Genomic DNA, 12,230 nt, shown 5'->3' on the forward strand with positions numbered 1-12,230 from the left:
TTTGGGATTCAATTTCTCTTGCACTGGAGGTAATGTGCTTGTCGTGTTCAATAAGAGATTGTTTCCCCAGTGAAGAGCTGTTTCAGTATACTAATAAGCTGCTGTGATAGGGTTATCCTCTGCATAGAAAAAAAATATTAAAATCATGCTTTGTTTTCTGTCCAAGACACAAACAAAAAACACATTGAAAAAAAAACCCCTCAGTTTCCATCAGCATATGAAGCTGATGAGTTCATATCCTTCAGGAACATAAGATCCTGTTTTTCTTTGTTCTCACATATCCTGAGAAGATCAGTGCCGATTTATGTTTGCCATCCACTGAACTAATCACAGGCCAGCGTGCAGATCTGTATTGACCTGCGGCCACTCGCATTAAAACCTATTGAGTTTAGAGCTACAGTGATTGAGCTCCCTAAAGAGCCGAGCTTTAGTGCAGGCTAAATTCATTGCTGTGCCTTTTAAGGATGGATCTGTCACAGGCAGCACACAATCAATAGGCAAACTGACTACTGCCTCTGTTACACGTCTAAAGCTTTTATGCATATGACAACCTTTTTCCTCAAATATGCAGTTGCTTACAAGTCCTGAGATACTCGACCTCAGAGTAATGATTAAATATGGTGGATAAACAGGTACTAATAAATATCACATGCTGTGTTCTTATTTTGAGAATAAGTCTCAAGATTCACTGAGCTTTAATACCTGACCCAGTAAACCAGGATGAAGATGTATTTATTGATAAAGACTTCAGAGCACGTCTATAAGTCACTCTGGATAACGGCGTCTGCCAAATTCTGTCACTGTGAATGTAAAAAGCCTCACAGTATCACGCTTTCTTCAGCAGCAGCTGATCTGTACGTATGATGAACTGTATGTTACTGTACGTTTCCTAATTGATGAAGGCGATTGAAAAAAACAAAATCAGGCATCAGGAAATATTACAGTATCTATCAAATTTATTTACTGTACCTCCTCATCCTACCTCTAAAAAAAACACACATACTAGCATACATCGGCAACTCAAACATTTTCGACCATCACACAATCTGTCCTGCATGTAAGAGTCTGTGTAACTGTGAGAAACCGAGAAACTGTGTAACTCCCCTTTAAGAGGTCATTTTGTATCGTCAACATAATCATCATCATCATCGTTGTCGTCTTCTGTTGATTCCTTCCCATTGAATATAGGTCTGCGGTCATTTGGAACACGTGGTCTGATCCTCTGCCAGCGATTTGGAGGCCATATGATATGAGATGCTCTGCCATGGAGGAGTCCGAGTGAAACCTGTAGAAAGGGGCAATCCTGTTTACTGACCTTTATATATATATATATATATATATATATATATATATATATATATATATATATATATATATATATACATATCTATGTTTATATATATCCATATATATATATATATATATATATATATATATATATATATATATATATATATACATTCCCAAAATGCTTCAAACCCACCCGGCTGAACTGAACTAATTTGACTGAATAGTGAGACAGAAGATAAAATCTGTAACCTACGTTAGAACTAAATTATCAAGGGAATGTTTAATTTAGCTCTGTTTGTGTTGTGCTGCTAGCGATGAACTCCTCATGCAGAATTTAAGATGTTATGGTGTTCAAACAGCATCTTTAATCTTTAATAGTGTGCGAGCACGGTCAACCTGAGCATGCAGAGCAGAGCGGCATCAGTCATTAACATTAATAATGAGTTCAAGGTGCCGTGCATAGCAGCTCGGAAGCGATGTGTTAGTGAGAAGTAAGAAGAGTGAATGTCTCAGCGCTTGCAGAAATGAAATGTTCTCTTTCATGTGGGACAGTTTGTCAGCTTTCTCGTGTCGCAACATGTCTGCAGACTGTTCGTTACGATAAGTTCAGAGTCACAATGATATCCCAGTACTATTAATTATAGTTAGAGTTAACAATTAGATCTGACTTTTCTCTGTTTGTGTAAGGATATATATCTAAATATATTCTGTAATTTGATCTCTCTCACTAGAAGTCTTGTAAATGACAAGATGTTGTACCATTGTAGAGAAAAGTACATTATTTATTTCTATACTTCTTGCTTATTATCCAATTAACTATTTGTGTATTTTGGTAATAAAAGTATATTACTATAAACTATAAGTTTGCTTCACTACATATTTAAGCCATGGTTTGTGTTAAAAGGTGAATGTTATTTACTGTATGTTCAATGACAATTAATTGCTCTATGTGCATTATAACATTACAGTTACGTTTCTATTCTTAAAGTGAAACATTAACAGGTCAACAGAAAAATCTTTCATTATCATGACATACCTAAAACTTGCTGTTGTTGCTGCTTATACAGTTGTCAGATCTTATATATCTTGTATAGCATTCCCAAGTGATTAGCTTTTATTTACTGGCAAATGTGTAATAATAATAATATTAGCCTTGATGAGTTTCTGTTAAGGCACATTCTGGTAAAGCTGTTAGAGCCGCCTGGCGTTCCAACACTCCACGTTTCACATTGTTCTTTGCTAATAATGGAGGTGATATGAGCAGTTTAGCAAACATCACGATGACCAAGCTTTTATTGCACTATTTACAACCGGTGCTCTCGAATAAATCGTATCTCTTTGTTCTCTTGCCATTCATTGTGTGCAGGACAGAGAGAGAAAGAGATGCAATTTAGACAGTGTAGCCTAGCCGTAAATTCCAAATCCTCAAGCATCAACAGCAGAGGAATTCATAGCTGACCTTGGTTTTACTCATTTAAAACGGGTTTTTGCTCAGAACCGAGTTCTTGAGAACATCCCTATCACTCACACAGTGTCACATGGGGCAGCTGTGCCTGGAGGGCAGACAGAGCTCACTGCCTTCATTTAAACACAGCTAGCAGACGCTTGTGATTGGCTAAGCTAATCACCCCGACAGCAGAGCAATTATACTTTCATGGACTCTGGGCAGAAAAGAAAAAATCCAGCTCTTCAGAAGTTGTAAAGTACAAAACTATTTTATACATAAAATATATTCATATCTAGAGAACTCTGAAAAGTTGTTAGTTCGAGCTTTGAGAAACTAGACAATTATAATTTTAGATAATGCTTAAAACATTTAATCACAATTAAAATTGATTTAAACAATTATTTAGGCATAAAATAATACACTTCATCTATCTAAGAGAAAACAGGCTCTCACAACAGACCACTGCACCACCTGGGACCCCGAGTTCTATACCTTCTAAAGTGATTGCACATGCTCTTTACTGTTCTTTAGCTTCAAGGATCAACCAGAGCCAATTCAATGTGAAGTAATCAATCTGGCAACAGACGAGCGAGAGCCCAATGTTTTGGGCAGCTGAGAAAGCCAGACAAAGCTCCAAGTGCTTACTGCTCTCCGAATAGCTCAGTTTCGAGGATTTGTTTGCAAATACCTGGAAAGGCTGGAAAGGATTAGCTAAAGAGGGGGTTCAGGGTACGCAGAGGTCTCCGAGTCTTAGTGCCATAGTATGATATCACAACTAAACCCAAAACAAATAAACTCCTAAACCCTGTGATAAAACACAATAAACCATGATTGAGCTTCAGCTAATGGTAACGTTGGGATGTAGTGAATGTGCTGGACTAACAATCGGAAGATTGTGAATTCAATTCCCACATCCACCAGCCTGCCGCTGCTGGGCCCTTGAGCAAGGACCCACAACAAAAAAAGTGTTTTTTATTTCTTGTATGTCTCAGTGATTTGATAACGATTAACATATTCCTATGAAAAATCATCATTTCTATCTGTTTTTTATTTACAATTAATCCAGCACAATGTCCGCAGCACAAAAGCAAGGAAGCTATCACTTTTTGTCCTCACCAGCTCTCTTTTGTTTTTCTCTGGAAGTTAATAAGACAGGAAAGAAGTAGTTTGTTAAGGATCAACTTTACCTCTGACTGTTAGCGTGAACTTTACCTCTGACTGTTAGCGTGAACTTTACCTCTGACTGTTACAGGGAACTTTACCTCTGACTGTTACAGGGAACTTTACCTCTGACTGTTAGCGTGAACTTTACCTCTGACTGTTACAGGGAACTTTACCTCTGACTGTTAGCATGAACTTTACCTCTGACTGTTAGCGTGAACTTTACCTCTGACTGTTAGCGTGAACTTTACCTCTGACTGTTAGCGTGAACTTTACCTCTGACTGTTAGCGTGAACTTTACCTCTGACTGTTACAGGGAACGTTACCTCTGACTGTTACAGGGAACTTTACCTCTGACTGTTACAGGGAACTTTACCTCTGACTGTTACAGGGAACTTTACCTCTGACTGTTACAGGGAACTTTACCTCTGACTGTTACAGGGAACTTTTACCTCTGACTGTTACAGGGAACTTTACCTCTGACTGTTACAGGGAACTTTACCTCTGACTGTTACAGGGAACTTTACCTCTGACTGTTACAGGGAACTTTACCTCTGACTGTTACAGGGAACTTTACCTCTGACTGTTACAGGGAACTTTACCTCTGACTGTTACAGGGAACTTTTACCTCTGACTGTTACAGGGAACTTTACCTCTGACTGTAAGGGGGGACCCTCTCAGTAAATAAACATCACAAATCTGTCACACTTTTAAATCCAACATACACATGAATGTCTAATTTATTACTAAAGAAATAACATGCAGTATTTGGTGATTTTCACACTCTGGTCTGAATCAAAGTATGAATGTTCCTGGTGTCCCCTGCAGTGTTTGTTTCAGACTCACTTGTTCCTATCAGTGTGGGTGTTCATCTTATGTTGTCACATACATGGTTAGTGGTTGAGACGTTGGACTACAGATCAGAAGGCTGTAAGTTTAAATCCCAGGAAACCCCTGGCCTTTAACCCTCATCTACTTAGTCTTATAAAAAACATGTAAGTGGCTATGGATGAGGACAGCCAAATGCTGTAAATGTAAATGACTTGTGTTGTGGAAACTAATGATCGTGGCACAGTTCCAGTGCAACCGTATTCACAGATAGTATCAAGTTTGGTACCGTGGTGAGCTTCCTGGTCCACATGACAGTTTTTTTTGACCAACATGACCAATTTTTCATGCAAACTCTGTTTCAGAGCTTAAACATGTGAAAGCCTCCTTAGAATGGGGGCAGTAATAATAACCTTTAATTCACCTTTGTGGCACATCTGGCACAGAAAATGAATCAATGAATCAATGAATGCTACTGTCACAGAAAATAAATCAACACCTTCTAATCAGTCAAAAAGGAAAGTTCAGCATATAGCTGTGCTGTAAGGTGCATTAAATAAGACAAAATCACTCCACTGCAGTGACCTTTAAAAGGAGGCAACCCCTGTGTTAGTCTTAATTACACACGTTTTACAAACATAAAAACACCAGGCAGTGTTTAAAAGCTAACATTTAAACCCTTCATTTCAAGGTTAAAAATGAAGCCTTACATCCCACAGCTGCAGCCCCACTAACACACACACAAACATATACGCACACACACGCACGCACAACCCCCACCTCACCCCATAATGCATCAAGTCAAGGTGAAACTGCAGTCCACAATAAAACGGCAAAAACAAACTGCCCGAAACATCCAGCAGGTATATTTCTCCAGTGATATACGACCTGACAGTGTTTTGGCAAATATGTCTAACATACCACTGTACGATGCGGTCTGTGTGTAGGAGAGCAAGTGCAGCAAGCATTCTGAGGAATGGATGTGCACCGGTAATAAAAGAGACACCATGAGAAGCTTATTCATTTACTTCCAGACAAGAACCATCATTTAAAAATGGGCAAGAAGACAAAAATACATCAACGTTTCGCAGAGCCACAGGCTGCACAAAAGGACATTTGAAATTCAGACACAAACTCTTGTTGCTGTAAAAACAGCATCTGACCATAAACACCGGTCCTTAACATGAGCAACACAACATCTAAAATCTTCCTAGAAAAAAAAAATCTGTCAGTTGATACAGTAACTGTTTGAGTAGGGATGAAAAGAGAAGAGGGCAAAGTGACAGAAAAACACTGTTCTTTTCAATAATACATTTAAAGGGTGTGTGTGTGTGTGTGTGTGTGTGTGTATGTGTGTGTGGTGTCAGTATAGCGCACAGCGTGGGCGAGGTGGCAGAACAGTGCATGACTGTAAACAATGTCCTCAGGAAGCAGCTATCTCTGTGTTCCGTACATTTTTCATACCCTTCTTTTGGAGCCATCTATAGAGGTGACATATGTCAATGACGTGTTTGTGTTTGACCAATTCAGAGGTTCCAAGTTTGCTATTAAAAAAAAATCTAGCAGGCAAAGAGATAAAAAAAAAGAATTTCACCCAAGAAAAAAGCCTTAGTGAATGTTGGTAGAAAGGAAAGATTTTTTTTTTTCAGATGTGCGCCAAGCAACAGTAAGAAAACAGCGAGAAAAAGTTGTGAGATGGGCTACAGAATAATAAGCAGCTCCTCCATTTTAGGATTGTTTCACTAGATCTGGTGATTATTTAGACACCTTTGGTGACCTTATTTTACAAAATACTTCATTTCATAGAAATATAATGCCTAATAAAAAGATGGTAGCAAATGTCCTGTACTCAATATGGTTCTCCAGATCTTATTACAGCTTCTGGTCACTGATCACTATTGTTCTCAGAATACAATCACTGATCACTAGTGTTTTCAACATCCAATCACTGATCACTATTGTTCGCTACATCCAATCACTGACCTCTATGATTCTCTGCATCCAATCACTGATCACTATTGTTCACTACATCCAATCATTGATCACTATTGTTCTCTACATCCAATCACTGATCACTATTGTTCGCTACATCCAATAACTGACCACTATTGTTCGCTACATCCAAGCACTGACCACTATTGTTCTCTACAATATGCAAAAATATTGATCAGTGATTGGATGTTGAAAAAAATATTGATCAGTGATTGGATTTTGAAAAAAAATTTGATCAGTGATTGGATGTAGCGAACAATAGTGATCAGTGATTGGATGTAGCGAACAATAGTGATCAGTGATTGGATGTAGCGAACAATAGTGATCAGTGATTGGATGTAGCGAACAATAGTGATCAGTGATTGGATGTAGCGAACAATAGTGATCAGTGATTGATCACTATTGTTCGCTACATCCAATCACTGATCAATATTTTTTTCAACATCCAATCACTGATCACTATTTTTTTCAACATCCAATCACTGATCACTATTGCTCACATCAAGTAATAATTGATCATTTTTTTTCCCCAACCATTGTTTGTCCCACATACAAAACCCACACCATTTTAACAAAAAATGTTTTTATATGCAAAAAATGATAATATACTGAATGTGCAAAAGTTGATTACATCATCTGGAGACTTCTAAGAGCATATTGCCTGTACAATAGGTACCTTTACCTAACCTGGGCTGGAAAATGTGGAACTGAAAGTAACTGCTAAACCGAATCAAATGCATATCTGATGGACAAATTTTTATTAGAGACTGGTCTGATTACCCTACTAAACCATCCATGTTAGCACCTCTGCCAATTCTATATTACATGGAATAAAATTTATTCACCGGTCCAAAGGTGTTGCTGTCAAAGCTGTGTCCTTGATGGTCGCCCTCGATCCACAGATGTCCATCTGGAACTCGCACGTAACGGTTTTTATATCCCAGAGTCCTGCAAACAGTCAAACAAACTGGAGTTAAACTTCCCTGTAGCATTTAAACAGAAAGATACTAACTCAGTCTTCCTAGAAACAACTCAGTGAAACAAAACATATGTTTCTGATAGCTAACCATTAACTAAAACACAATATCCGTTTTGCCACCGGCATTAATTTTGGATCAATAATCGACAACAATAAGCCAAGAATATTCTTGGCTTTTCCAGTTGAGTCTGTGATGTGCTGCTGTCTCTTATCTGTAGTGGTGCTTTGGGGAGGACCCTGGTCTAATTGGTCAGGGGTTAAGAGGCTGCTGATAGTAGCAGAAGGAACAGAAGAGAAGACTTTCCGCTCAGGCAACATGAAATACACCAACCACAATTACAGCTGAAATTGTTGCACGACTAGAATGTAACCCATCGAGAGGTGTCAAGTGTCACCAATCACCAACAGACATAGACCAGACGAATCCTGAGCAAGGTGAATCGCTTGGACTTCACTTTGTATGAACTGGACTACATTAATCCCGTTTTAGCTACAAAAACATTGACTAGTCCATGCCATTTCTAAAAGCATACAGATACAGTCCAAGAGCCTCAGCGAGAAAATGTGATTTCAATGACCGTGGCATGGTTACTGGTGCCAGACAACAACCAGCTTGAATATTTCAGAAAATGTTGATCTGGGATTTTATTTTCCTGCATGAAACTCTCTAGAGCGTACACAAAACAGTGCAAAAAAAAAAAGAAGAAGCAGTTCTGTGGGCAGTTGATGAGAGAGGTCAGAGGAGAATGTCTGGTTCACGCTGACAGGAGGCTTCTGTAGCTCCAATAACCACTCTTTATAACCATGTTGAGCAGAATGCATAACAGTTCAAGTCTTGAGGTGGATAAGCTACACCAGCAGAAGACCATATTGTGTCCCTTTTCCTATCAGCCAAGAACAGAAATCTGAGACTACGGTGGTCACAGTCTCACAGAAACTGGGCAGCTGAAGACTAAAAACAGGCCAAATGATATACATCAGGAGATAGAAAGACATTTAAGAAGTAACAGAGCATTATTTCTGCAGAGAACATAAATGTCTCCTATCTCTTTCTTTGTAGGTTTATGTTCGCCGAATGAATCGAGGCAGAGCCATATTTTGCCTGCAGGCCTTGAGACTGACACCTGTGGCCTAATCGTTTTTTTGCCAACAACAAAAACAACTGATATAAGGAGAGAACATTTTCTTGCTGTGTCTTTAAATACAGCCAGAAGCATTTTGCCTAATAATCAATACTCAGTCCTTCATTAAGAAGGCACTATTAGCTAATTAGAAATCAACATTTCAAAATCAGCTCGGGTAGAAATCCCGAGCTGTAGTGCTACTGGAATATGATTGTTTATAAGACAGATTTCTACGATTTTTGTATTAGAGGAAGGAAAACTAATCAGAGCTGATTAATGGCAGTGGATGAAATGTTGTATTAAGTACTAATACAAAAACAACTGTACTCTTACACATGGGTCAGAGAAGAAAAATGATTAGTAAAAAGTAATACATGTAGGGTCTTTATAAAATATTTTATAGGCTATGATTAAACATATAATCATTAGTAATAATGTTTCTAGAAAATAAAAATCAATTATTTAACTGTATAATATATTTTATCTATCCTATCCTAGCTATTGTTACTATTAACATGGATTAAGCATTTAATGTTATTTCAGTCAGGACCACTTGAGTCAAAATAAGACAATTCTTTTAGGGCCTGTTTACACCTGGTCACTTCACGTGATTTCTCTGATCCGATAGCTATCTGATTTGTTAAAACTGTTCCATTTACATTAGGCCACATAAATGCGTCTTGGCGAATCGGATATCAATCTGATCTCTCTATTCCCGCCCAATATGCAAATATATTTCACCTCATTTCCGGGGTAATTGAAATGGACCACGTTTTGGTGTGTGCGGTTGCTACAAAAAACAGCATTTACTGTTTGCTGCATTTTCGCTGGCAGCAGCAGTGGTGCATTTTAAGTATTAAAAGGAGACGCCTGGGTGAAAGATCGGAGCAAACACTGGTGGGAAAACATATTAGTTTCTGGCGCGATGAACGACTCGCAAGTTACCTGCGAGTGACGTACTTCCGTTAGGGAGGAGTATAGCGCTGACGTATGTGGCTTGAACAACCACATGCATTTACACCTGTACAGTTTCATCTGAAATGCGTCCCAGACCCCCTCCTGAAGGGGTTTGAGTGATCGGATTTATATCCGTCTCGAAACCGTTTCGGAGCACATTTACACCTGGTCTTTTTACCATCGGATAGCTATCGGATCACAGAAAACGCATGAAGTGACTAGGTGTAAAAACCCCTTAGACATATTCAAAATATTTTATTTGCAAGTTTGTTAAAATTACATTTTGGCGCTATGGCTGTGTTCTGAATTCCCCATCCGTTTCATGAGCTCCATGAAAGCTAGTCAGGGAACAGCAGCAGGTTCTGGGGACTCCCATCTCCCATTTAAACTGGGAAGCGGCAAAAATCCCCCCATTAGAACAGAGCCTGCATCAGTGACAACAAAATGACACTGATTAAGTTCAACAAAAGTTTCAAGGAGGAGCTAGGGGAGGAGGTGGGTTGCAGCAATGCAGAGGAAACAGACAAGCAGGCAGACTGAAATGCCTTTAAATAGGGTGCCCTGTTTGAAAGAGACCAATTGAACGCTTAGTAATCAGATCAGCTGATAGAGCTGGGGTAGACAATTAGACAGTCAGCTGATAGAGCTTGATTATGTGGCCTGCCTGAACTGACGCTGATCGCTACATTTATAGTTGTTAATGTAGCACATACTGAGTAACACATGTACTCGATTAGGGATCCATTTCAGTCGGTTCCAAAGCAATATAAAATATATTATAGAATAAATTAAGATGACTGATCCGATAGGACCGTAAGTGTAGATATGAATGGAAAAACATAACAAAAACGCGGAAGGAGAAAAGATTTTTAAGAGCCTGCATCAAGGTCTTTTCAAAAAATAATGAAGAGCATTCAGATACGTGTTACAGACGTTTCAACAGTTTTTGAATTTCAATAGGTTTTCTGTTTTGTGGCTGGCTGACTGCATGTGGGACTATACCGCATTAGCACTCATTGTGCATGGCGTAAATGATTTCTCACAGACTGCACAATAAGCTTTCCGGACATTTTTATCAACAACATCTGAAAATCTTCTAGCTATTTATCAGAAAACTTTGCATCCCTCCATTTTGCAGAAACTCATACTCTCATAGGTACTGTTTTATTTTTAGCTAAAGCTTGTAATTTAGTCCTTTGACAGCTGTACGGTTGCTTTCAGCTTGCAAAAGAAAAAAAGAAAAAAACAGTATCACTCATCTCGCATGGAACCATGACAAGAAGCCTAAAGAAGCATTATACGGTGGTTCTGATCTAGTGATTTGATTGGAGGAGAGGCAGTGATGATGTGCATATGAGAGCACTGAGAGATTGTTCTGTATATCAGAGCGCTTTCAGGTGTGCAGATACCATCGCTGATTACACAACAGGTAACAAATATGGATGCGGTTATGAAAATGGCATTAGGTTGAAGTTATGAATAGCGGTCAGATAAGAATGAGGGAGAAAAAGAAAAGGGGTCCGACTTCATCTGTGTAAATCAGGAATACTGATATAAGCAAGTCTGCAGCCGGGAAACGGTTGATGTGTTGCTTGGCAACACTTTTGTTAACTAATGGAATCATAACCGACCTATTTGTGTTGGCGGAGCTGAAAGGTAATCACAGCCAGGCCAATATCCAGCATCACGGCGCTTCTGTCATATTGTTTGCTGAGATTTATAAGGCTCCACAAAACAATGCCATTACACAGACAGGCTGCGTTCAAATGTAAACAAATACTCTGGTTAGATGGAGTCTGATTAATATGCATTTTTTTTTTACTTTCTAATGCTATTTATACTGTAGTGCTGATAAATTCTCAGTTCTGATTGGTCAGAGTGTGTCGATTCATTTTCTACAACATTAGATCTGACAGTAGTGCAGGCTGCCAGGCAATCACAAGTTCATATCAAGGCACTCGTTACTGTTTCTATAGTAACAACAACGTACACACAGGAGTACGCTCCACATGAATGTATAATAAAAATATGTGCAATTGTTAACTTTTTCAGTGAGCAAATGACCTTCATTTTAACATGTCAGCAGCAACTTTTAATTTTCCAACACGGAAAGGTGTTTATGATGGAGGACGAACTGTAATTGTGGAGTAAGAGGAATAAAACACTAGAGGATTTTCTGTTACAGGAAAATATACTTCATTTTGGTGAAGAACAATTTATATAAAATCTGCATCTGTTTATAGATTGGGCACATTTTGTGTATTTGTAAATCACCATAGTTTTAATGTATATTTTGCGTATTTTTTGCAGTGTATCTATTTGATTTTGTGGTACAAGAAAATATGATTCTAAATCATATCACATACGGGCAGATTTTTTAGTATATACTTTGGAGTAATTACAATATTCTATAATGCAAACAACATCTGTTTAGTCTATTACATAAGCTTGT

General features: G+C 38.5%; 1 protein-coding gene across 5 annotated transcripts in view; it reads right to left on the reverse strand.

Annotated features, from left to right (window-relative positions):
* Positions 1–936: 936 nt before the first annotated feature.
* The window catches only part of immp2l (inner mitochondrial membrane peptidase subunit 2), a 108,820-nt gene continuing 97,526 nt past the window's right edge, over positions 937–12,230 (reverse strand). For all 5 annotated transcript variants that reach the window (XM_047802385.1, XM_027136129.2, XM_027136130.2 and 2 more), the window contains 2 exons: positions 7,564–7,666; positions 937–1,285 (listed from right to left, as the gene is read on the reverse strand). In XM_047802385.1, the coding sequence (XP_047658341.1) occupies positions 1,115–1,285; positions 7,564–7,666 (274 nt within the window). In that variant the 3' untranslated portion in view covers positions 937–1,114. The remainder of the gene's footprint in view (positions 1,286–7,563; positions 7,667–12,230) is intronic.

Source organism: Tachysurus fulvidraco, chromosome 17 (genome assembly GCF_022655615.1).
Source record: "Tachysurus fulvidraco isolate hzauxx_2018 chromosome 17, HZAU_PFXX_2.0, whole genome shotgun sequence".
In the NCBI taxonomy this organism is placed as follows: domain Eukaryota; kingdom Metazoa; phylum Chordata; class Actinopteri; order Siluriformes; family Bagridae; genus Tachysurus; species Tachysurus fulvidraco.